This window comes from Anser cygnoides, chromosome 4 (genome assembly GCF_040182565.1).
Source record: "Anser cygnoides isolate HZ-2024a breed goose chromosome 4, Taihu_goose_T2T_genome, whole genome shotgun sequence".
NCBI classification, from domain to species: Eukaryota; Metazoa; Chordata; class Aves; order Anseriformes; family Anatidae; genus Anser; species Anser cygnoides.
The window spans coordinates 55,648,060-55,675,104 of NC_089876.1; the positions used below are offsets into that span (position 1 = coordinate 55,648,060).

General features: G+C 35.0%; 1 protein-coding gene across 10 annotated transcripts in view; it reads left to right on the forward strand.

Annotated features, from left to right (window-relative positions):
* LOC106041756 (ran GTPase-activating protein 1-like) overlaps positions 1–27,045 on the forward strand; it is a 140,366-nt gene that overhangs the window by 106,643 nt on the left and 6,678 nt on the right. For 5 of the 10 annotated variants that reach the window (XR_010831190.1, XR_010831186.1, XR_010831187.1 and 2 more), the window contains 3 exons: positions 7,462–7,551; positions 10,479–10,519; positions 10,659–15,774. The exons of 1 other annotated variant lie outside the window; for it this stretch is intronic. Coding sequence is in view for 2 of the 9 variants with exons in the window: in XM_066996174.1 (XP_066852275.1) it covers positions 7,533–7,551 (19 nt within the window). In the remaining 7 variants the exon portion in view is untranslated. Of the gene's footprint in view, positions 1–7,461; positions 7,552–8,008; positions 8,051–10,478; positions 10,520–10,658; positions 15,775–27,045 lie in introns of those variants that run through there. 4 more of the 10 variants (XR_010831191.1, XR_010831192.1, XM_066996174.1 and 1 more) reach the window with 2 other exon arrangements.

Sequence of the window (27,045 nt, forward strand, 5' to 3'; positions counted from 1 at the left end):
TATCACATTTCAACTGCAATGTAATTCTTATTCTTTGTGTATTGCTCCATCCTTTTAGACATAACTTCGTAAGTATTCCTTCTGATAGGAGTCATGGGTTATGGATGAAGTCATTAACAAGATAAATTTTTTAATAATAATAATAAAAAGCATAGACTTAAAAGGCTAACTGATGCTTTATAACTTGTATATGATTGTATACCAAATGTAAGAGGAGAGAAACTCTTTTTCCCCTCCAAATGCACTGTAATTGAAGACTTGCTCTAAGGTACTCATCTCCTTTCCAGACTGTCATTCATTGTTAAACAAAACAGATAATTTTCTTCTCTAACTGTATAGTATTTTTTTTTAAAGCCTCTCATCAGAAGTCAATATTTGCTACTTACATATATCGTGTGTGTGATGTATCTCACCTTTAAAGCATCTAGAAGCTGAACTTCATTGAATTGACTCAGAATTTACATGAATAAAAATTTGGCTTTCACTTTGGTTTATCTTCAGTACCTCTCCTCTGACCCTGTACTGCAGTTGTTTTGTTCCTGGATGACCACTTATAGAATTTCTGAACTCTGTGCTCCCAGATGCTTCAACAGTAGGTTAGTGTGACCCCCTGACACTCATCTGTAGGAGTTCGGAGTGAATGTGCTGCTTTGGATTGTAGGTATGACAGACATATGCTACTTAACTATAATATTTAGTTTCTTTTCTGTTTTATTAACACTTACATGCCGTGACCAGAAATGTGTATTTGTTTTGAAGGCACCTTCTTGAGTACAGATAGTATTTAAACATGCATATATGTAGTGTTAAGTGCTGCCTGAAATATGGGTTAAAAAACACAAAACACTTGCTCCTGAATTAATGATTGATCATACCCATAACGTGGTTTCAAATGTTTATTTTCTACCATCTCTGTTATGTGATGTCACTGAGTGGACAGAATTTCAAATTTTTATTTTTTTTTTTTGTCATAGTCATAATAATTCAAAGATTCTTCAGAACCAGAAAATGAAAATGAACCGTAAGAACACATTGTCTTCCAGAATGGTATATCTTTTGCATATTAAAATTACCATTTTTGTCTGCAACTTCATTTCAATTATGATAACAATGGTGACATTAATTTTACTTTAGCTACTCTGTGCACAGTTGATGTAGATCTTGAGACTTATTTATTAACAAAATAAACATATGAGCTAACTCGGGTAATTAATTTCATAAAAAACCAGACTGCATGGAGAACTTACAGAATTGCATTCATTCGCTTGTGATAAACTTAATAGTATAAAATTACAGTGGAATTGAGAACTATTTCAAGGTCATGTCATCTTATTTATTTTTCCCCCAAGTTGAAAGTTTTATATTAATAAAGTCAACTGCAGATTTCTTAACTTCAACAGTTCATGAGGACAGCTACTCAGAAATTGAGGAGGAATCTTACTGATTCCTGCTCAGTTACTGCAATGCTGGTCATGCAAGTACTCTGAAAACATCTGTACTCAGAAAACATTTGCTTTGCCATTCATTTGACACCTGTGAAGCACAGATACCCTGTGGTACTGCCCTAGGGAGAGGGAATGGTGCTGTGCTATATATCCTCAGAGTGATATTTCAAAAAATGTTTTTATGTGGTATGGTTACAACATTGAGACTGCACAGACTGCCTTTTCCTGTAACTTCAATAGTTCAGCTAATAAACAACAAGTTATCTTCTTAAAGTTCCTAATTTCTGTAAGATTGTGGACTATAACATCCTTGAGAATAATCTGAGACATGAAAAAAAGTGGGGAAGGGGAATATTAGAAATCCGTAATTTTACCTGTTTGTTTTGGAGTTCTTATAACATCAAAATGCGTAGTTATTTCAGGGTGAAAATATTCATCTAATCTATTTTCTACATTTACAAATAAATAAATAAATAAATAAAATGGAAAGGGGAGTTCCATTCCTGTTGGCAGGAGGTCACTCTGGCAAGTTCCCATACCATCTCATAGTTTTAGTATTCTTAAGTTTGGAAGTGATGAATGTGAGCTTCCACTGAGGTGCCTGAGAAATGGGAAATCATTACCTACCTGACATATTCTTTTCAGTGACCTCCTGTGATGGTTTTACTCAGGTGGGCAGCAGAGATCCACCACAACCATTCTCTCACTCCCCCTCCTCAAAGGAAGAGGGGGGTGAAAATACCAAGCAAAGGGCTCAAGGGTTGAGATAAGGGCAGGGAGATCACTCAGCAATTATTGTTACAGGCAAAATGGACTCAGTGTAGGGAGATTAGTAAAATTTATTGCCTATTACTAACAGGGTAGAGAAGTGAGAAACAAAGGAAAGAAACCAAAACCACCTTTCCCCCCATCCACTCTCTTCCACCTCCTCCCCCTGAGTGGCACAGGGGAAGGGGGTTGCTGTCAGTCTATAGCACTTTGCCTCCACCACTCCTTCTCGGTCACTCTCTTCCCCTGCTCCAACAGGGTTTCCCTCCCACAAGCTGCCATCCTTCCTGAGCTGATCCTGCGGGGGCTGTCCACAGGCAGCAGCTCTTCAAGAACTGCTCTAAACATGTGTCTGTACCACAGCGTCCGTCTGTCAGGAGCAAACTGCTCCAACATGGGTCCCCCACTGTAAGCAGCTCCTACCAGGTCACCTGCTCGCCCATGGTCCCCACAGAGGCCACCCCATGCAACCCCCACTACCAAAACCTTGCCCCGTAAACCCACTGCACCTTCACAGATGCACTCCAAAAATATGGAAATATCTCTTGATTATTAGCTCCATTTTTGCAGTTAAGGGGGGACGAAATAGTTATTGTTTCCATTTAGGAGCTATGTTGTGGAAGGGAATGTATTTTACTGCAAATGGAGTTTACTGTGAGTTTAAAAAAAAAAAAAAGGCACAAAAAAAAGTTAAATTGGTTGTCATATTTTGCTGCTATAGTGCTGATTATAGAATAGAGTATTTACATCAATAAGGAAAACTAAATGTGTAATCTCCAGCTGGCTAACATATACCAGTTCTAAATTTTTGGTGTGTAAAACACTATTTGATTTCATTATAAATGGGAAGGATGCATATTCTATATGTCTACCCCCAATAAAGATATATTTTGCATGACCACGCACCTCAGGGATTTAATTTTGAAACAAAGGGTTGCAGCACTTAAGAATTCTCAAGTCTTGACTCCAATGAAGCTGTATTTGATTGTTTACCATGTTCAAATCTTTGATTGTTTCCCATATTCAAATCTTGCACGCTTTTTCTGTAGGAGGTTGAAAAGTGCATTTTATCATTTCATTTACCTTTTATGTAGTCAGCATCACTTCAGTCACTGCTTTTCTGTGAGAAAACAGTCTCCCCGGGTGATTCTTAGGGGAAGCGCTTTTGAATACTTAATCACCTCGTACAACTCTACAAGTATCAGAATTAATAAGATCAACTTATTATCACTACTTCAACTATTTATGGTTTTTGCAAAAGAAGCGGTGCAAGTAGCTACAAATCCTACTGTTCCTTCTTCACATGCTAACAGTCTGTGAGAGGAGGTCACAAGACACTAACTTGAAAGATGGAAAGGACCAAGTGGGTGCGCATTAGAGCAAGAAAAATGTAATTAGGGTTGAAGACAAAAGTACATTTTTGGTATTTCCACTCTTCTTTCTCAGTAAAGCTATTTCTTGCTGATGTTTTCATCAAAAACTCATGTGCCCTGCAGATGAGAGAGACATATGAGAAAGATGCCTGTAGTTCTCCTGGGTGTAAGGTCTTGGAACCACCAAGACCCAGATGGAGCAAGTTCAAATCTCTTAATACTTTGTCTGTATGCAGAAGTGATGTTGAAGAGATCCATATTTTCAATCTGGAGATGTGAATGCACAGAGCTAAATAGCCTCTGTGACCTGTTCCTTGGAATAAGAGGAGTTGGATGAAAAATTGCAGTGTCAGTAAACTTGCATTACAAATGTAGCATGTCAGTTCACCAATTAGGATTACTAGCAATGTAAGACCTATTACCAAGGGAGCAGAGAGGCAGTAACAGCAAAAATAAATTAAACTGCTGTGCATTTCCTTGGCCTCAGTAGGGTTAGAACAGAGTCTTCAGGAATACAGATTGCAACCAATAGTGTCTTTTCTTGTCTCAAGCTCTTTGGCAGTGCTGCCTTCCACTTTTAAGGAAATGGAACATAAAAGTCAGCAAATGAGCTGGATTTTACTCCTTGAAAGTGTTTACAAATCCTTTGGATATAGCAATGCTATCTATTTTGGAAAACTTATATTCTATTTTCAAAATTTGTTATATGGCATTACTATTTGATTTTATTCTTTTTTTTTTACCACCTTCTTGGCATAACTGAATGGCTGAATATACATGTGACATCAGGCCAGCTTGTTGAGAGCCCTAATGATGGATGTAGAGAAGAAATCACATTTGTAATATATAAGACTCCCTGCTAGACATGACAAGCTGGAAATATTACTCATTTTTATTGAATATCAAGATCCTTCTGCTAGAGAAAGGTCTAAAATACTTTTGCTGTATTGAAATCTTCTAGCACAAGTTACAAAATCCTTTTAGAAAAAATCCATTTAGAAAAAAAAATAAATTACAAAATCCATTAAGAAAACCTTATTGGAAGATACAGTAACAAAATTCATTTAAGGAGTAGATAGCTGCTACCTCCACTAAGTTTGAGCAGTACTCAGCAGCAGTAAGAACAGACAAATTTTTCACACTGTTCAGGAGCAATTGGAGAAAACAAGGATAAGTGTTGTATTAATAAAGAAGTGTTAATACATATGTATAAAATAACATCCAAAGCTACTTATCATCTTCTTAAAAGCATCACACTTTTATACTTCCTCAGGCATTACTAGATAGTTTCCTTGTTTTACAGTCTATTTCAGTATCTCACAAGTATTAGCAATGGCTGGAGTAAACTATACTATTAAAGCATGTATACCTCAAACAGTGCTTAAAAATTAGATATAAAACGTTTCCACTATTCAAAACACCTAAATACCTGTGAAGAACGCAGTCTTCAACTATGATAAGTATTTTTCTTTCAGTTAAAACATCATGCAAAGATTTTTCTCATTATGTGTAACTGGTGCAGAGAAAGGACAAAGACTTCAGAAATATATTTAGACTTAACTTGGCATTTATGATTTTACTATTATGTACTATTTAAATTATTGTATTTAAAATTGATGACAAGGGAGATCATGCAGTGTGCTTTGAAAAGAACTTCAGTTCAAAATAACCAGCATGTGACCTTTGCTTTACAGTGCTCTTTCTTAAAGGCTTATTCATTTTGGCTTATTACTGCAGAAAAAATGTTTTCTAATTATTATGCATTCCTATACACCTCTGGGAGCCTGCTTTGAATAACCAAAAGCCTTTAGGTGAAACAAGTATAAAACAGTGAAGTATTGGGCTATTAGAACTGATAACAAAGCTATTTGATGACTATTGGCAATAAAATCCTTTTATGGAAATGGTACATGTGTAAATGACATCTGAAGTTAAATACACTGTGGGCGTCTTGTGAAACTGGGGCCGGAGGCGGGGGGGGGGAAGGGGAGAATAAACTCTGAGATGTTTGGATCCTTACAAAATCTGTAAACAGATTTCTTGGGATTCATTGCAGTGAACCAGATTTTTCCAGCTGTAAATCAGGCAAAAGTCATATCTTTGAAATATTTATCTAAAAATAAGTTATTCTCCAGGAGCAGTGATAAGTGAGACTGCAGTCAATAAGATGGCTGTGTCACCCCTCTCTTTTTTAGCAGTGTTCAAATATTTAAGATCTAGCTATTGTATGCAAGTGTATCAAGCTGTGTAAATGTCATTTTAAATTATTTTAATTTATTATAAGCAATTATTCTTTTGTAATTGTTGTTTATTAAAAAAAGGCAAATGGGAGGAATTTCAGCATATTGTGAATATCCTAGCATAAAATATATAGCCTTTGCAATAATTTTGTTGTGCTAGGACTCATGCTAACCATTTTTAGATGATGATACTTCTTGTCAGTGACTTCTGAACGATTTGTGTTTATTGCAATGTAGCTGAGGCTAAAGGACTTTGTCTTAGGAGAATAGTTTTGAACTCTTTTGTTTTGTTTTGTTTTCATGGCTACTTGTCAAAGTCAAGTCTAATTTATGACCAGTAGTGATTAAAATACCTCACATGAGCTTTTTACTGTCTGGGAAGTGAGCAAAACTACAAATTGCCAGTTGTCTCTCAATTACATAGTATAATACTCATAAGATAATTCAATAATTAGAATTGATAATTCAATACCCTCAAAATCTTACTTGAGGCTTTTTATATCTGTATAAACTACATGAATTTTCAGCAACAGAGAGATAAGAGCAGTCACAGAGGTCACTTTACAAATTTTAAAGTCCCTCAATCTAGTAAAATGTCAACCATTTTTGGTGTATTAACTATGTGAAGATTAAAGCACTATTCATTTGTTGTACAAATATATATGAAGAAACCCTTGAATTCATTCTCGTCCAACGTTTCCTCTGATTTTTTTTTCTCTTGCATAATAATTAAAATATTAAAAGCTTTCTTAACATGAACTTTTTAAACAAATATTGTAAGCTTTCAACTTAGCATGAACTAGTTTTTTTTTTCTTGAAACACCAAAATTTGTTAGTTCTAAGGGTAAAAATCTTTTCCTGAAACAGATGTCAGTTGCTCCAGACTCAATGGTCCTGCCAAACTGCTTTGTCTCTCTCTATCTTGAATTCTATTTAAAAAACACAATATAATAAAGAGGATGTCAGCAAGATCTCTAAAATCATCTGATTTTACCAATGTAAGTTTGTGAAAGATTTAATATGAGCATTGTATTAAACACTGATATTTAACACTAAGCTTAAAACTAGACCTCTCCTCTCCAGCATACAAATAATGCCAGATAAATTTCCAGATGATATTGTAACTCTTAATTTATGGAAATTAATTTAAACCGTGTTTTAGCACCAAACTACTGAGGACACTAAATTATCATGAAGCACGTGTACCTGCTTTTGCCAAAGTGAACAGACAACGATAATATTTCTTTTTTTTCCATATTTTTCCCCCTTGGAGGTGTTACTCTTCCTCCAATGGAAAGCAGCCAAAAAATGACTATATCTTTCAGCACTTTGTGATGGTGAACATATCTTTTATTTCTGTTAAACATAAAGACAGCCTGTTGAAGAAAATTACAAGTATATGTACATGTTTCTAATTAAAATTTAGGAGGAAGAGACATGAATTGACTTTGCATAATCATAGGCTAATTCTCTTCTTAGCACTATTGTCTGCTGCATGGTAGGTAGGAAAAATCTAATGGAAAAAAATAAAGAGCAATGGAAAGCTGCTGAATGCACTTTAAAAATATTTAAACTAGGAAAACTGCTTTTTGATGGACTGAATTTGTTTTTGATAAGATCTTATCTTTTTATCAGATAAGACTTGACTGTACCAAAACATCTTCACAAAACATCCTTGCACAAAGAAGAAACTGCTGAAGTATTTAATGGCTTATATCTCTGAAGGTAATTCCCAGTACAGTTATATTAGCTTCTCAACTGAGATGTAGAGGGGAAAAAAAAAAGGGGGGGGGGGGGGGGGGGGGGGGGCAAGCAAGCATCCAAATGCCTTCACTGTATTTATTTTTTTTTTTGTTACAGGATGGTGTAAATGTTTTTTAATGAAAAGTTTCACAAAGGCCTTGGAGAGAATTCTTCAAAGCCTGTAAGAATTCATGCGTACTGACTCCCTGTGCAATCAGGAGCCTGTGCATGTTAGAGATTGCAAGCATTTATCTGTTATTGTTAGTTCCAACAGAGTCCTGACATATGGTGTCACACTTGAGGTTGCTGACACCATGTTGCCTAACTGCCAATCTTGAAGTAATACTGTAACAGGGAAAACTGTTAATGTGCTATGAATTTGTAAAATCTCTTTACATGGATGGGATGTTATCCGACATGACTTTTTCAATGTGTTCAGCAGGATGTCTGTTCAAAGGGTGGTGGTTAAACATCATCTATGGTAAGCAGAAACAATCTTTGTAGTAATGTGTGTGGATGAAGACACCACTTCCCACCAGAATGGCAAATGGGATCAGATTTGTAAAATGAACAAAACTGACAGATCTTCACATATTGCAGGTGTTATGGCAGTTTCCAACTCTGAGGTTGTAACAGAAATGAACCAAGTTCTGAGCTGAATAACTGAAATCTTTGCTTTCCTGTATCCAGAATGGGAGAGCTGAAGTACAGTCTCGGGTAAAACCCATTTAATTCCCAGAGATGTGGATCATCATAAAACCAATTTAGCTGTGTTCAGGATTATTGGAGGAGGATCTACTCATTACAGTTTAGTGACTGCAGTGAAAAATTGAGCTAGTTCATAGCAATGTGTGGCTGACCACTTCTTCAAGAATTAGTGATCATGTGTTGGTCACACAGGTGTGATGGCATTACAGCTTATGGTGAATTGAGTGGATCCTCCACCTGGAAATCCCTGAATAACTGTATCTGGGATGGGAAAAAGACTTTCTGGCTAGTGTGAAAAAGCAACAGAAAAATAATGAAAATATAACTTCATATACATCCGTATGCTTTTATATATGCATGTTTTGCATTCAGTTCTGCTCTCAACAGTATAAAAAGGATATTAAGGTCCTTAAATGCATCCAGAGGAGGGCAACAAAGCTGGTAAAAGGGCTGGAAAGCATGTCCTATGAGGTGATGTTGAGGACATTCAGGTTGTCTAGTTTGGAGAAAAGGAGGCTCAGAGGTAACCTCATTGCTCCCTACCTCTTCTTGAAGAGGGGAAGCAGAGGGAGATGCCGGTCTCCTCTCCCTGGGAAGCGATAACAGGACAGTTGGGAATTGCACAAAGCTGTGTCAGTTGAGGTTCAAACTACATATAAGGAAACATTTCTTTACCTTAAGGGTGGTCAAACACTGCAACAGGCTTCCTAGAGATGTGGTTAATGCCCCATGCCTGTCAGAGTTGAAGAGACTGAAAATGCTGTCAATAGCATTCTTTAACTTTTGGTTAGCCCTGAAGTGCTCAGGCAGTTGGATTAGATGATCTTTGAAGGTCCTTTCCAACTGAACAATTCTATTTTTTTCAGCAGCAGTACAGTAAATTGCTTTAAGGAGCAACTAGCTATTATATTAAAGGTAGATACTACTGAGACTACTGAGGTACGGGGTTTGGAGGTTTGCCCCCACCCCCTGCCCCACAAGGAAAACATATAAAAATACTTTCAAGATCTTTTTTCTAAACTTGGTTTCAATTATGTTGCATGACTATGATTTCTTTGCTTGTGTTTTGTAATTTGTAATCCTAGACTCAAATCTGATCTACTTCTGAACTTCCATGTGAATATTCTTGCATTATGAGCTCTTATCAAGAGACATGTTTTGGTAAATGAAAATAGAGAAAATTAAATAGTTTCAAGTTAAATTGTTGGCAGTTTCAAATTCTAAGATAAATCTTTCAGAAATTCTTAAGTTCTGAAAATAAAAATATTAATATCTATTTTTCACCAAAAATGGGTTTGCAAAATCTTACTTTTAACAAAAAGGTCTTATAAACTATCATACAGTGTGCTAGTAGAGCTGTTAATTTTGAAATAATTAAGCTTAACTGCTAGTTAAGAGAAGATGTAAGACTGAATTCCTGAAAATCAAGAGACAGATGAAGGACTCTAATGCCAACTGTTAGTTGAACCAAAAAGACTTCTTTCCAGAATTCAATACCTAATATACATTTATTTATTCTACACTCACCCAAAGTGTTCTTCTGTGTTTGTAAGATTTTTAAGAAATTCTTGAATGCTTGAGCACTCCTACACTATTTTGTTTTGTGTTGTTCTTGCCTATTTTTCTTAGCCTTTTTAGCGTGTTGGTGTTTTCCCTAAAACCTTCTGTCTACCCTACAGCACTTCTAGTAGCAGATTTGTTTTCATAAATCAGTTTGAGAGAAGCCAACACTCATAAAGAAAATATATGTTGATTTCTGCACCATTCTGACATCTAACGGAAAGTTAAAATAAAGGCCACAATGAAATTCTACTGCGGTTCATACCCTGCTTGTTCTGTGGATGTGCAGTTTTCCTTTCAGAACAGAATATCATTTTGATTTTAATGGCTTTTTTTCCTTGTGAAATAAGATGGTAATGAAATGAAACACAACTAGGTTCCAGTCGTGAAATCCGTTCTCACTTTTTCATGAAGGCAAAGCTTTCACTGACGTCAGTGACAGTTTTGCCTGAGTCAGATTTGCCATATTGGGCTGATAGTGTCTGACTTAATGAATTTCAAAGAGATTTCATTTCGTGATCAGACAGATCATTTTGGAGCTTCTTTCACAGCCAGTGCAAATGCTTCGTGTGATCATGGTTTTGTCATCTTTTTGTTTTTGTGATTTGTTAACTTTTTTTTTTTTTCCATCTCTCCCCCAGGAGATGATATTCTAATGAATGAACAGTGTTTTCATTGGAAGGTTAGTAATGAGATTAGTTTAGGAGCATTTTAAAACCGTACTGAAAGATATATGAGTGTTTTACTAGTGTGAGGTTTTTGTTTTTAATACAACTGAAAGGTTTTGTTGCAACATTCTTTTTTTTTTTTTTTTTTTGTAGAAGTTTGCATTGCTGTTTGGTAACTGAAGGAAGTCTTATTTAATTAAAGAAGAAAACTACATTTTCATCTTAAGGTTAAGATTTGTTCACAGCCTTAAAGATCAAACCAAGAGAAAGCAGGGAAGAAAGAAGAGGGAGTTTCAAAGCCCACAGTAAAGAAGGAAAGAAGTGGATGGATTTTTTGTTTGGTTTTGCTTCTGTCTGTATTTGTTCCCCATTTGCTTTGACAACAGAACTTGCTCACTGTTCAGCCTAATACGTACTAGCCTTCAACTGTTGCCATTTTTGGAAATAATTAATACAATCAGGGCCAACCTGAATTCAGGCTTTAGCCTGTGGGATAGTAAATGGAGAAATATATATATATATATATATATAAAAATATATATATATTTTAGTATTTCTACTACACAGAATCTGATATGATACATGGTTATTTGCATGGTTTCTTGTTTGTTTGTTTTTAAACCCACAGGCAGTTTTTTATATATGTAACTCTTTATAAAGCTTTGCAAATGACTTTAACCTAAGGTTGCCTTTTGCTGAAGTAAGGCTTCTCATTCACCATAGATCTTCAGCCGCAGGCTGCTTTATAGATTATACTGCCAACTAGTATGCAGTCCATGGCTTTTTTTGGACTTGAGCTGTAATGACCAGAACTCCCTCTTGTTCCAACATTTCCCTGTGTGAACGGCACAGAAAAACAGATTTTTATCCTTATTTAAACAGGTGGAAATGCTAATTTAATAAATGTTTTTCCTCTACTTAAATGTTTAACATGTTAATATTTTAGAAGGCGCCAGAGTTAGTAGTAGTGGTAGAGTGGTAGTCTAGTTGCTGGAACTGTCCTTTGCATGTAATAATTGGAAAAAAAAATAACTTTTCAAAAATATTTTTGACTAGTTGCTATTAGTCTATTTTACAAAGCAGTGGTAGAGTGAGGTCTATAACAGCAAACTTAGTGAACTGAACTGCGTCTTCATTTCAGATACTCAGTTTTCCCCTGATAATTGAAACTTGTGCAGAAAAAGCAGGGCAGTGCTGCCCTGTTAGGCAGGCTAGCTGAAATTAACTTTTTTATTATTATTTTAAAAAAAAGCAGAATCTGATATAACCTCATTTACTATAACCCTTTGAGTGCAACCTGTCAGCCAGTTGCTCACCCATCATTATTATGTACTTGTCTACTTGTATGCTGTATCCTTTGTCCAGAACTATACTGTGAGAAATGGTATCAAAAACTGAAATCCCAAAAGATCCAATAGTCAGGGGAACATAATCAGAAATTGCCAGATATTTCAGTTATAGAATAGCCTTTCCATTTCCCTAAGGGAGTCAGTGCTATTTATGTCGTGTCCTGTGCACATCTCCCTTGGCAAAAGGATATTTGATATTCTGTCAGAATTTTAGCAATGCTTCTCTGTTATGGCCTCTGTATTGGAAGAGAATCAAAAAAAAAAAAAAGAGACCTTTGCCTACTTCTGGCCTGCTCTAAGTGGTAGTCACATGTCCCTTCAGCCTGGGAAGGGGGACAGGAGAGAATGGTGTGTATGCTGGCTGCATTAGATTAGAATTTGGGGGAGAAGGTTGTTCCACTTTATAAATATCTTCTGTTTTGAATACTGACCTAGTCATTTAAAACTAACAAAACCACCAACAGCACCTAAGGGTAGAGGGAGAAAAGCAAAGTACAGAGCTGTGGTCTGATTTTTGTGTGGTCCTGTGTGAACTCAGGTGTTGGACTCAATGATTCTTGTGGGTCCCTTCCAACTCACATTATTCTATGATTCTAGGAGATGTCTGACCTAATGGCCCTTGATTAACTCTCTTGATTTTGCATCTAGAAAAGGAAGTGAATAGCAAAAAACAATGAGTTAAAGCAATGGCAGCACACTTCCTGCAGTAAGATGAGGAATGAAATCTCTGCTTTCTAATCTTGGTGGTTACATTTTGATGGGGAATATTTTTTTGCTAAGTACCTTGGATAACAGGAAAATGTGATATCAATATTGTAGTTTGAATGAGATGTTTGTTTTTACTGCTAAGTTGATATGAAATTGTCAGACCAATCATTAAGTGATTATTGCTAATATACCAGTAATTATCTTCCACACAAGATAAAATTTACTTTTTTCCCTTTAAATAAAACACAAAACAATAAAGGATTATCTTTTATTGTTTCTTTTTAAACATACTCATTTTAAATTGGAATTTTACTTGTGTTTTATCAGGTTTGTAATGTGCTGATTAGTGTGCTCCTTCTAAAGGGATGGAGATCTGCAGGAGGATGTTCCTCGTTCTCAGCAGTGTGGTGGTGTTTAGGATGTACATGACATTACTGAGATATTGGTGAGATGACCTAAAGACATAAGCACAAGTTATTCTAGAAACAGACAAGAAGTAAACCATAAGTGTCTTGCAGACAAGTTTATAAATTTTTATGGAATATCTCATATTTCATGTTGCTTTAATGGAGCACAGAAGGGAAGTGTGAGCAGAGTTGAAAAGAGAATCATATCTATTTTGTGTATGGTTATTAGAACTATTACTTTGAATTAAACAGAACATAATTCTAAACAAATCAATAAGTTCAGGGGTGCTAATTCCTGAAAGGAAAGTTTGTTTTGCCATGGGATTTATACAAGCAACTTTATTCATGAGGAAACCCTTCATGCTGTCATTGCTTGTAGCAGTGCTCATATGAATTCTACTCTTGTGCCTACCATAGTCTCTAGTGAAGCCAAGAGAATTGTTTTCTTACCAACTCCAACCTGACCTTTCTGGCTAGGATACATATTTCCTATTGTTGATAACTGCCCCTGGAGCCAACTATGGATGCAGTAAGTTGTGCTATAGTAAATGGGAGAGCTATAAGTGTATTTGCATTTACTTTTATTCAGATTCATCAAAATAATCTGAAGCGACTAGCAACAGCATGATGAACTTCTCTATAATGTGGGTTATTAAATGCAGCTTGTATGTCAGTCTGACGATGTCATGTTTTCTCTGTATTGCCTTTGACCTGATTTGCTACAAGGCTAGGTCAAATCTCTTACTAGAGATTTTATAGCTTGCTCCAGTGAAGATTAAAAATGGAAATGTTCGCCACCAAGTCTTATCCAGCCTGATGTTGTAGATATACAGAAAGAGAAGCCAATGCTATTTTAAGTTGTATCTATCTAGCTACTTAAAGATGACCCTTACAATCCATCAAAATCCAGAATGGTTTCTCAAGTCTGGTACAAGCTTCATCAGTGTAACCTATTGCAAATTTTCTGTGGTATATAGTTCAATAAAATAAATGGAGACTCTGTCATTTTATGCAGATACACGTAGCTGACTCCTGGCCACGTGCATAATCTACTAAATCACTTTTTTCAGGAGAGAAGATGATTTTTTTTTTTTCCCTATTCCGTGCTAGTTTGGGAAAACTCATGTAACCTCTAAAATGTACTTTTTAATTTTTCTTCATGTTTGGTCTTCCTCTTGACAAAGTTTTGATATGATACAAATTTTTAGACAAATGATGAAATACATCAAGCTATTCCTTAATCTTAACATCAAGAACTGTGCTGAGCAGCAATATTCCACCAGTTTTTAAGCTTAAAAGAATCTTTCAGGAAAAGCCTGTGGGATTTGAGGAATATGAGGAATATGAGGAAAAATTAAACCTTCTAGCTGATAGCTTGGCTTAGGTTGTTTTTACTGCATTTCAAGTGTGTTCAAGTGTGTCTTTGTGTAATTGTTGGTTTAGGTGCAACTTTATTTGACCTGATTTTGGTTCTATATCCTACAATTTCCAGTGGTGTGCACAAAGGCACAAGATACAGAAAACAATTGATTACTTTCAGTTTTAGTTCACTGGCAAAAAGTAAAGTTCAACAAGAAATATATAGTGTCGGTGAGACACATAATGTTGTGTTGAGTCATGGCTTAATCACATTTTAATAGCTGATGCTTAATCAGTTGAATTTATTAGTTCTTTGAAATTTTAAAACTTCCTGATAAATAATTCAACATCTATAGTAAACTGAAGTTTAAATACATTAGTGTTAAACAATCACAGTTCTGTCTGTCTTCTGAGTGCTCAGTGACTTGTTAACCATTTGAGAAGACATCAACTGGAAGTATGAACTTTTTAAGGCAGATCACATGACTGATATTAATATTGGACAGGAAAAACAATTTTTGCATATAGACTTTATGAACAAGGAAGAAATTGTCTCTAAGGTAATATACCAATGGTATTATCGGTCAATTTTGTCTCATTAAAACAGATCAAATTTTAAGCCAGAAACAAACAAGAAAACCATTTACATATATATATATATCTCCCCACCCCCAGTTAAGAATAATATCTTAAACTGCTGCCTAGTGCTGACTACATAGGAATTTGTGATAAAATTGATGGATGAATATTCAGCTTTCCAGACACCTCTGGGAGTTGAAGGTTGGAATGTCTGGGACAGCAATATACTGGGCACACAAACTTACATACCTGGCTCACAGATGTCTTCTTTAAGGAAGGGAAGAGATGACATCTTTTATTACACACACACACACTATCAGACTGCTAAACCCTGGGGGAACTAGTGAGAAAAGGACAGGAGGGAACACAGAAGATAGGGGTTCTGGAAGTATTTTACCAGAATGTTTTCAGAAAGCAGTTATCCTGCTACTAAGAATTTATAGGGGTCCAGATGTATTGATTCATATTTGATACTCTGATTGTGTTCTTAGGATATACTTGAAAATAAAAGTCTTTCCCCATATTTCAGATAATCTTATCTGGTACATTAAAAACTGCTAAACCATTATTCAATTTTGTTTACGCTACTAAAACTCACAAGTTTTAATTTTATGCAGTACAAATATATTCAAATTTTGAACTATTTATAATGATATAAAATCATAAATCATCTTGCCAAGCATAGATAAATTCAGCACAACTATTCCAGAGCTTTAAAGTGCAGTATTATGTAAAATACAACACAGTTGCAAAAATCTATCTTGTTTTTATTGCCACTTTTACTCAAGTAATTCAGAATGATTCAGGTTTATTCACTGTTCTCCTGAGTGATATCTTAGACAACCACATTCATTTCAATCACCTCTTTTTTTTGAGTCGGTTTGTAAATACTGCAAAAGAGCACGTTGAAATTGTTTTTGTAAGCCTTCTACTGGCTTTTATGAAGTAAACATATTTAGAGCTTACTGTTAAACACTGATACCCTGGGGTTGTGGGTGGGAGGGCTTGAGAGGAAGGATGTCTACTTTCAGTATTTTGGGAATGTAATGGCATAGTGGGTCAGATCCAAAAAGGATTTGGTCTCATCAGATTGAGCTTGTGACGTGCAAAATTCACCTAGTTCTGTGAGCATCTGTTTCTACCACTGAAATTATCCAGTGATCTTAGGTAAATACACAGAAATGATTAACCTTGGAGATGAGCATCTCTGATTCTTGGTCCTTTTAGGGACCTGGGAAATAGAAAACTAGTTTTAGTTCTGTTCTATCTTTTTATTGTTTTCTTCCAACTTTATTTGTTGCTATCAGTAGCTTAATTTAGTGCAAGACTAATAGAAGTGAGTATGACAAGACTAAGGTAAATATTAGGTGTTCAAATTTACATGAGGAACCTAGATTTTCTCAGTTCTATTTGTAATCCCCATTGGATTTATTAGGCAAGTAGGAACTAGAAGGCTACTGTCAGGCAGGAGGAATAGAAAACGTCTTCTGGCACCCAATTTCTCTTCATTTTACTTGCATAAAATAAATTTGCTATGAAAACAGTAGGTCTGTTGCATATTGGGTTACAAAGAGAAAATAAGATAAATTCTGACGGGCTTGTATTTGAAATGGAAAACAAGCTTCCTCTTTATTAAAACAACAAAAACAAAAACCATCAGGACACAAGAAAGTGAACTGCAGTGATGGCCTAAATCTTTTTTCTGCACCTCTGTTCTGCAAAGTATCTAATGGGGGAATACATCTTACAGCCGCATAATGCTCTTTGGCAGAAGAAATGTCAGGAAAAAAAGAACAAAGTGAGAAGGTGGTAACTTCCTTTCGCTGTGTTGCTCCATGGTTTAGTAAGATGAAGGGCATTATATCCTTATGCTTTTATTTCTACCCATATTTCTTATCCACGTTCCTGAATTCTTATAATATTTTTATTTCCTCTTGTATTTATAGTATAATCTATATTTTGAACAAGTATATGCATTTTTGTTGCCCTAAACACTACTTTCTAATATGATGTATCATCTGCTAGAAATCTGCTGTTTTCCTTGCATTTAATGGCTGTTAAGCCCTGACGTGGCTTTGAATTTTATTAAATTACTATTGGTAGGGATTATTAGGAGTAAAAGCTTTTTAATTATTATTTTTTTTCTATTCTGAGAGGTAGTTGGAATAACTCTTTAAGAAGACAATCAGTAAACAAGCCCAGGACCACCTGGAAGAGCAGAGGAGAGCTGCTTCCCCAGTGTCATGTTAGTTTCCATTTTCTCTTAATTTGCCACTAACATCTGATCTCTCTCCCCTTTACCCTTCTATCAACTCCACACCAAGTGTGTTCATCTTTAACTTTATTCTTTAAGTTTTGTTCTGTTCTGTGGAAATGCTTGGACCAGCTTTTCCATTTGTGAGATTAATTCTTTCTTACTCCCGTGCATACATATCTGATACAAGATCTCTCTAACCTGATATCTTTTATGATTTCCACCTGTAATTTAACAATCCTTGTGGGCAAAAACATCTGTGGGCAGCCACTTGTAGCACATTACTGGCTTTGAATTAGACCCAGCATAATTCAGGAATTTGACTTGGGATGACTCAAACTTCAAGTAACTTCAAGAATTGATATTCTATATTACTTAAATTGAAAATGCTTATGGTCTCAGTGGCATTAAACAAGTTGAATGAGTAAGTTACTTAAGGGAAAACAAGCTAGATTTCAGTATCTGCTGTTTCGTGTATGAGAGAGGTAACAGCTATTCCAGTAAGGATGTGTGTATTTGTTTTGTTTTTAATTGAACTTGCTCAAGTAAAACAACAGTTCTGGCATTTTATGCCATTATGATGCATGTGCTATCCTAATTAAAACTATTTTCAGCTGGCTGTAGGTATTTTACAGTTCTGCTGAAAAATATTGATGCAACCTAATTACATAGCTCTTATGTCTTAGTTATGTTCATGTGTTACTCACAAGCTAGTTAAACACATTCAACTGCAAAGTTGCCAGCACAATTTTTTGGAAAATGTAGTTAAAAAGTAAAGGCATGGGGATTTAAGTAAGGATCCTATACCCAGAAACAATTTACTTAAAGCATTTTTCATTGACTAGAAATTTGCATTATGAGCTATTTTGTAAGTTGTCAGAGCCTTACATGCAATAGTTGAAATTTCAACAATGTAATGTGTTATTTGTTGTAGAATGATGCCAAAATTTGACTCCTTGTGTCAAAACCAGAAGAATTAAAAACTATTATGAGCTCTATTACATATGTGGTAGATTATGAGCCAAGTTTAATATACAGTATTGAAATGATGAGACTAGTTTAAAAATCTAATACCGAGTTTGTCTACAATTTCAGAAGCTAGTAGGAGGACAAGGACACAAATGTAAAGTGGCTTGACTTTACTGTAGTCGGTTATACTACAAATTATATGCATATACCCTGGCAGCATGTACAGGGTGATCCAATGTTAATGGGTGGATGTTCTGGTACTTGCACATAGTCTTACAAAGATAAAATTTTAACCTTAGTTCATAGTGAATACTAGGAACAAAATATGTGTGAAGTTTAACTGAAGCCTCTGCATTTATTTCTGAAATTCATCTCTGTGTATTTGGAAAATTGATCTGATTTCCATTTACTTAGGGTCTGAGTCTGATGAGCTGAGGGTGAGCGCACAAAGGTAGTGTCAGCGAGTACTAGCTATGATTTTTCTAAATGGTTTTGTACTGTCAGACCTTTTGAAATGAATGTTTCTACTCTTCTTTTTCTGGGTGATTTAATGAGCTGCTGCTTCTTAATCGTGTTGGATGATGAACATCAGGTCTGTAAACCTAGAAATAGAAAAATGTCTTAAAGGTTTTTTAATTAATACAAATTTTACACATGTGCTGGCTGTGACTGAACAAATAACTAAATAGACTTCAGAAGGAGATTAGATAGACACTACATTGATGTATGTTGTTTGCCAGTTTAAGAAGAGAATAATTCCTTCTTTCTCTTGAGCTTTAAGGCTGCTCATTTTAGCTATTTTTTTTTTCCCTTTGGATGGTAACAGATTTTATTTGCCTTCTTATTTGAAACTTCAGTTGTCATAGTCTCTCTCAGTAGAACCTAATGGAAAGTATTGGTGTGAAGTATTAGTAAAACGATCTAAAAGCTTTAAGGAGTTTTGTTTGTATGCATGATGGAGAAGATTAAAATTCTATATTCAAAAACACATTGTGAAACTGTTTACTTCTGGCTCAGAAAACTCATATATATGAGTAATTTAGAAATCCAAAACTTGCTTAAAGCTTTTTGGATGTTTGAATATTTAATGCTTTTTGGGCTTCTAAACCAATCTTGTTGCATTAATCCTGACTATGCATATCTTAAATGAAAATTAAGAACATCCTTTAAGGGTAAAGATTTCAGTATCTCTTTTTTATTATGTGTTGTATGTATGCATTATGTTTTATTATGTTTCGGAGGGGAAGGAGCAGTAGACTTCCAAACAACTTGTTCTCTTGCCTTATCTGGAACGTATATGCAACAATGATGTCCCAAGAGAAAAGCCTGCCTTGCCTTGCTGTTAAGTAGTCTGGGTTGGGAGACTGCAGTTAACAATACAAACAGAAAAGCTAAGTCTTTCTCTCCTTTCCCTGTGAAATACTTAGAAGCATAAATTCTTTTGGATTTTGTTTTGATGTCAACCTACAAGGTAGTTTGAGTTGGTTAAATTCTGCTTTTTTGTATAGTTTTTATTCTTTGAAATTATTGATACAAAATGATAAATTATTTTTTTCAGTCTGAGAATACAAGGAATTTGGAAAAACATCAGTAAAATTGGTGAACAACTCATTAGATATGGTACCTTTTTATTCTGCATGTAATGCAGAATGCACTATGATGTGGAGTGAGCCCTCTAGAAGAGTGTAGCATAGAGAAAAGGGTTCTACTCAAGTTGAACCTGTAAGTTCTTAGCAAAAGTGTTTTCAGTGTTCCTGCAGAATTCAAAGTCTGATTCAGGGATTTTGAGATAGATTTCTCTATTCATTTCTCAAAGGAACCGCTGGAACAATGAATAATATCACATTTTTCCCTTTCTGAAAATGAGTAGGAATGATGACAGGAAATGGAAAGGGAATGAGTATGAGGATATTAATGAGGAGCAGCTGTAGGCCTCAGGTTATTATGAAGTTAAACCTAGAGAACATCAGCAAAAAGAGCTGAAAGGCTCTGAGGTTATGGGAGGTAGAGTAACCTAGAAGGAACTTGAGTGGGACCAGAAAGGAAAGAAATGATGAAGAAGTATGTGGCTGCTGACAATAGACAACAGCTGGAGCACCCAGAGGATGTTGACAGAAGGTGCTGCAGGGGTAACAGCAGCAGCAGGAGAAGCTCAAGGGCAGTGAAAACACAAGGAGCCAAGCTATTTGTGACTTGTCTAGGACAGATCTACAAACAAGTGGAAAAATGAAAACCAAATAATACTGTGAATGGGTATTTGGTATGAGCTCCTTGACCTGTCATACAGCCATTAAGACAGTTATTTTTTGTTTACCAAGGAATGCCTATGGTTTTTAAGGCAAACAGCCATTATGGTAAGTCTTTGCAAACGATTTGATTCAGATTTGTAGTGTTCTGAATACAGTGTGAGCAATGCAGCATTGATTAGAGAGAAATTAATTTCAGTAAGTCTTGGCCTGTTTCACTATATTTTTGGATACATTGTGGATACTAATATGCAAGAATTACATTTCATAAGTTCTGTGGCTAGAGAACTACCTATATTTATAATACTTCATAGATGAGTTAATCCAATATATTTAATATTTTTGTCAGTTTCCTTAGAAGTTTTTAGAAAAAAGGCAGTAAATTATTGACTTTAATATTATTACACCCATATAAATATATAAATATAAATTACACTCACAAAATAATACCAGAGTCTGGAATAATACAGTGGCAGAATAATAAGGTACTGTTAGCTTTCTTTTTGGATTACAACATCCACATAATATCTACAGAAACCACCTCATTATGTGACTTGGTTATGCAGCTTCCAAAAGTAGGAAAAGCATAGAAGTGTTTTTTTCAAGGTTTTATTTAAAACAAAAAACTTGTAACATGAGTCTGCTAAATAAAAATGGTACAACAGTAGTGTAACCATATTCAGTAGCTGCTTTTTCACTTGCGTCTTCTTGAATAGAATCTGAATATATTGAATAGGACAAAAGGAATATAAAAATCTTTAATAATGTAGAAGGGTACTTTTTTAACTAGATTGTGATTGAAAAGATGACATAGTAAAGAAAAATATGAAAATCTTAGTATACAACATTTTATTCTAACTTATTTAATAACATTTAGAAAGAAAGTAGCTTGACATCTTTACAAAATGTTCCTTTTTAAAATATCATGAATGCACTGGTTGGAAGGTTCGTAATATTTCAAAACCAACCCTTGTTATATTTTCTTGGAATATGTTATTTTTTGAGTTTAGTAACATTCTTTTGTACTTGTGGCTTTTTTGTGATGTTTATGTGGAAGACCACAGAATCACATGAAATACAGTTTGTGGATGTCTGACATCTGTGATGAGAGAAAGTTGTAGTTCACCATGCATTTTTGTGTGATTTTTTTTTGTTGTTTGTTTTGTTTTGTTTTTTGTGGTAGCTCTCCAATATCGTTTTAGAAATTGGCATTCAAGTTGGAACAATTGCTTCATTACACTTCAACTGTTTTCATTCATCTTTCTTAAATACTTCAGAACTAAATTTACATTGTGTGGTCAATTTAAATACTGCTGTTACTTTATGGTGATCTATGAAAATCTTAGATGAACCTAAAGTCCAATAGTTTTTTCCTCTAATCAGTGTTTGAATGTGGCCTTAGAACAGATCCATGCTATATGCAAATAGCTTGAGTAGGATAGCTGTTACCTCAGCCTTCATTTCCTTATCTTAATATTGGTATCCAAGAATTGCTGCCTTCCAACAGATGAGGTGATTATTTGAAGTGTTAAAAGAACATCAGTATGTTTTAACTTGAATAGAAGAACTTTAGTTCTTCTTTGCCTATAACAGCATATATTCTCTTCAGAAGTCTTATACCTGCATGTACCCTTCACTAGAACTCACTTAGCTCATATATTGCATATTTTAAAATAAGATGATTTCCTGCGTTCCATCAGTCAGCAGTTATGAATTGTCATGTTGATTTGCTGGAGTGTTCCTGGATTTTTGGACTGTGATGTTCTCATTGTAGCATGTCCCCTAAACTCAGGCCTCCTCAGGAAGCCCTTTGAAAGTTTATAATGGAAACATATCTGTTTTATCAGAAGATTGTTGAAATTGGATGTTTCCAGCTTATATATAAAAACAAAAGCCCACTCACACACACACACACACACACACACAAAGCAATAGACATGACCTAAAAAGTTTTTTTTTTTTCCTCCCAGATCATAACTTCTGATTTAACCACAGTTACAAGCGAAGAGACCACCCCCAAATACTTGTAGCTGAGGTTCAGTAGTTCCTGTTCTGCAGGATATCCAAGCTGATCCAGTCTGCAAAACAGATTAAAAGGAGAACCTGCTGTAGTTAATCTTATAAATAATAATTGATATGAGCTTTTACTAACACAAAGTGAAGATTGTGGGTTTTTTCCCTAGTATTATTTAAATGACATTACAGTTTTTGTCTACCTATGAGCACTGCCTGTGAGGTTGCAAAAGATAAAAAATGGATGAAGAAAGAAATCTTTGTAAAGATACTATGACTTGATATTTTATATGTCCATCAATGATATGGACATGTTATTAGTATTGTTGGCCTGCAGTGAAATTGGTTGTTATTTAAATCAGGGGATGATACTATTCAGTCCTTTTCTGAGATTTTTCCTTAAATTGTCTCAAAGGATGCATTTCAGAGATGACCACAGAGTAAAGACTAGAGTTGAAGAGATCTCATTGCAGTAGAAAATTGCTCATATACATGTTAGAATTAAGTTCAGACTTGTGAGTCAAGCTGCCTGTTCTTGTTTCATTTCCACTGAGATTGTAAGTAAATATTTGCTTGTTTTCTAGGTTTTTATTTTTTTAATTTCACTTTAGAAGAAGCTGTGTTCTATTTTTGGGGGACAATATGAATTGGGGACTAGATATCAGTTTTCCATGCTGTAGTTTTTTTGTTTTTAACTAAAATCATGGCTAATTCAACTAATTCAGGAAGCTTAGACAGGGAGGAAGGCTTTATAATTGTTTAAGTTCAACATCTAAAGAATCAAAAACATCAGCCAAAGTTGTTTAATGGCAAAAACTTTTACTGCAGATTTTGAGGGACTAAAATAAAGCAACACTTTCCCCAAAAATGTATCATATGAAGATCAAAAATAAAATACATAAATGCTGGCCAATTTTCTTTATTAATTGTGATAGTAGTTGTTAAGCACTCAGGATGTATTTCAAATTCTTGTCTCTTGGGTTTATGTTGTGCAAATACCCAAGGAATTGTCCTAATTATCAAGCTGTCAAGTATTCTGAGTCTAACCTCTCCCTGTCTTTTTTTCCTCTCCTTAATCCTGTTGTAATCTTCAGTAAATTCTGTAAAATTAGAGAAATGTGAAGAGAGAATGACTGCATACTGTTATTTCTCCTTTTCTAAAACATGTAGCATTTTTCTTCATATGAAGTAAAGATACCTGTGCAAAACTGGGAGATCCTCTGTTATAGTTTCTGAAAAACAAATGATCCATGTACATGTTCCTTTCTCTATTTGGTATTAATTTTGCAGGCCATATATCTTTTTAAATAAAAACTTTATTCTTGGAGACTGCTTTTATTCTGGATTTACTGAGCTCTACTCTCTTTGAAGACCTTACTACTTGTATACCCTTCCTCCTTTGGTCTCTCTGGCTCTCCCCCCCCACCCTGCTTCAAACTTAACCTATTTGGCTCTTTACTTTGAATTTTTGCACACTGTTCTCTTAGAATTCTGCAGCTCATTGGCTTTGCATCTCTTGTTTATACCATCTAGTTGCAGAGGAGTATTTCTCTCAAAGGTGCCATCCATTTCTCTTCATGCTACTGTGAGATAATATATTCATATTACCTTAGGCAAGTATAGTCTTTCTCAATATCATTTCAAGTGGAAACAATGTCTTAAAATAGACTGATGTGATAAAGGGAGAGTTTCCAATCATATGACAGCAACTATTAAAATAACGTTGTTATATAACATATATACCACTGACCCTTTTGTTGTAATGGATCTGCCAAGCACCATCATGCTACTGCTCTGACAATCCCACAAAATCTTAGTCAAAATGAGGTTACCCTGATGTACATAGCCCTAACCTGAAGTCTGATAATGAAATCTCTTGTTTAGGTTTGGAAGTCAGACTAAAATAGATCAATCTTATGTAGGTTAGCCTTTATAAGATAATAAATATAATTTTTTACTGCCTACCACAATTAAAAGTTGGAGATTTAGTCATTAACAAACACGTTAACAAAGGAGGTGTATTACAATAGCAGCTAGAGGGGAAATCAGTTTGGCTTTGTTTTTTTCTCATTTGAAAACAAAATGAGAGAAGAGTTTTCTTACATCAGCATTAGAACCATTGGCAGTTAAAGGACAGGAACATCTTTGTGTTCACCTCTGTGCACATATCCCCTCCTTCCCCCCCAAATACACACACACGCTAATGACAAATTGCAGCTACGAGCAGGACAGACAGAATACCAGTCAGGGCAAGCTCTCGTGTGTTGTAAACAATATACTTGTAATTTCTAGTGTGGCTGGATGAAAGATACTTTACAGGCACAAAAGGTCTAATAAATATTCAAGTGTTTTAAGGAGAGAATCTACACACACACAAGCTTCTGATGCATAAGACACCGTTCACAGGAAGCAAAATGATTAAAACACAAGTACAGCTATGCAGTGTGCTTTTGCATAGCGCAAAACTGATAAGGTCATATTTTACATAGAAGCTGAGATTTTATCTGGAGGTGCTGGCAACTATCTGGACAGGTTTCAGCTAGTTGCCAGCTCCTCTGTGTTATAAAGTCGGTCCCACTATTTGGACAAAGCTTGAGGTATCAATTTAGTTATGTTAGAGGCTGCAGTTAAGCAGAGTGGTATAATGATTCATTTTTTATATCTCTCTCCAGTTGTGTAGGAGAATTGCAACAACAGATTTTTTATGATAGTGTGCCTACTGTGAACATACCATCATGCTAAAAATATTGTCTGAACAAAATAGATACATGGCTGTAATTAACAACTGTACTCACTTTATTCTTCCTTAAAAACATACAAAAGTGCTGTTGAATAGCTTTTTTTTTTTAATTTTCCGTCTACTCCTTTCACATAGTCCAGATAAATTCTTGAAGTTTATATAGTGTTGTTAACAGAAGTTCTGTCATCACCAGAAAGGCTTTTCTTTTTAAACTCCCACATGGAAATTGTAATGGAGCCAATTGCTGCTCAGATAAAAGAAATCTAACATTATTTTTCCTTGGTAATAATTACTTTTGAAAGACGTCAAATTTTGGTCTACTTTCTCTGCTGATTTGGATTGTTCTATTGATGAAGCTTTATTAAAAATAAAAAATCTTGAAATTAGGAAGATAAAATGTCCAAAGTACTGGATCAATTGTTAATTTCAAGGCTCAGTGATTATTTCAAAATATATACTGGTTGGCTTAGCTACATCTCTAGACTAATATCGACTTTTTTTCTGAAACTTCTTTTTTTTTTTTTGGTATAACAGTAAAAATTTTTATTCTTTCAGGAGGGTGACTTGAAACATTAAGTTAAAGCATTTTTATTTTTACTATGATGACAATGAAGGTGCTTTTCATTTTATAAAACGTCTAATTTTATTTCTTATTGTTTGCAATAATTTCTTCCTGGAACTACAGAATCAAGTTCTCTCCATCTCTGCATTTAAACCAATGGAAACTTGCAGGATTAAAAAGCTGCTGTTGCTGTTAGCTACCATGTTGTTGCTACTCTGAGCCTTTAATGCCTCCATTCAACAAAGCCTGTAAGCACTTCCATACCTTCTAAATGCAAGAGCTTTTCTGAGATCAGTGGGAATAATGTCCAACGTAGATGCCCTAGTGAAAACATTTTTGTGAAGAAAAAGTTTGGAAGAATCATAAGGATGAAGTCTGCACTAAAAGACATTTTCACTCCATTGTTGTTTCAAAATCTAACTGCAATACATTTAAATCATATTCTCTGTAAAAGAGACAGCAGATACTTCAGCTAGCTTTGGGGAAATCTCATCTTATTCATAGAACATTTTTCTTTTATGAAACTGTTAAGATATAGATTTTCTAGTCTGTAGAGAAACAATACTGTATCTTAGAATATCTGAGTTGGAAGGGACCCACAAGAATCATCAAGTCCAACTCCAGGGTATCTAGGAGTCTCATGAAAATATGGCCTAGCTTTTTGTTTTCAGCATGTTTATGTATGATGGAGGGGGAGAACTGACCTATAAGTAGTCTATAGAAATTAGCAGTTGCTCAGACTCTTCTGTTCAAAAGTACAGATTATGTTGACATCAAGCAGTTAATAACTTAGACAAAAGGTGCACCTTGTACAGGAAGTTAGCCCATAAATCAATAGAGCTTTTATAAAGGGGAAGGAAGGGGTCCAGAAAGAGGAGGATGGTTACTATATTCCATAATATTAATATTTAACTAATTCTTAAATTCTACTGAAGTGGAACAGAAAGAAGGTAGTGTCTGTGCTTGTGCTTTTCAGCTGTGCTAGCTAAGATACTTAGAGCACAGTAGGTGGTATCCTTCCTACCTTATAAAAGGAGAGCTCAGTAGGTACGTGGGACTACTCCAGTTATGCAAAACATTGAATTGGAGTAAAGCAGCTAGCAATATACAGAGATGACATAAACCAAAATTAAAATAAAGGCTACTGAATATATTTAAACCAAGGCTAAATCATAGAGGCTTCCCTTAAATCAAGCTAACCTTCTGTATGTTTTCTCTGATGAAGCCTCAATAGATGCTGTCTTTCTTTATGCTTCTTGCATCATGTTACTTAATGTACTCCACTAAGTAGTCTCTAATATAAATTTCATAAACTTTTCACCTTTAAAGCAGCATCTAAAACTTTTTTCCTTCC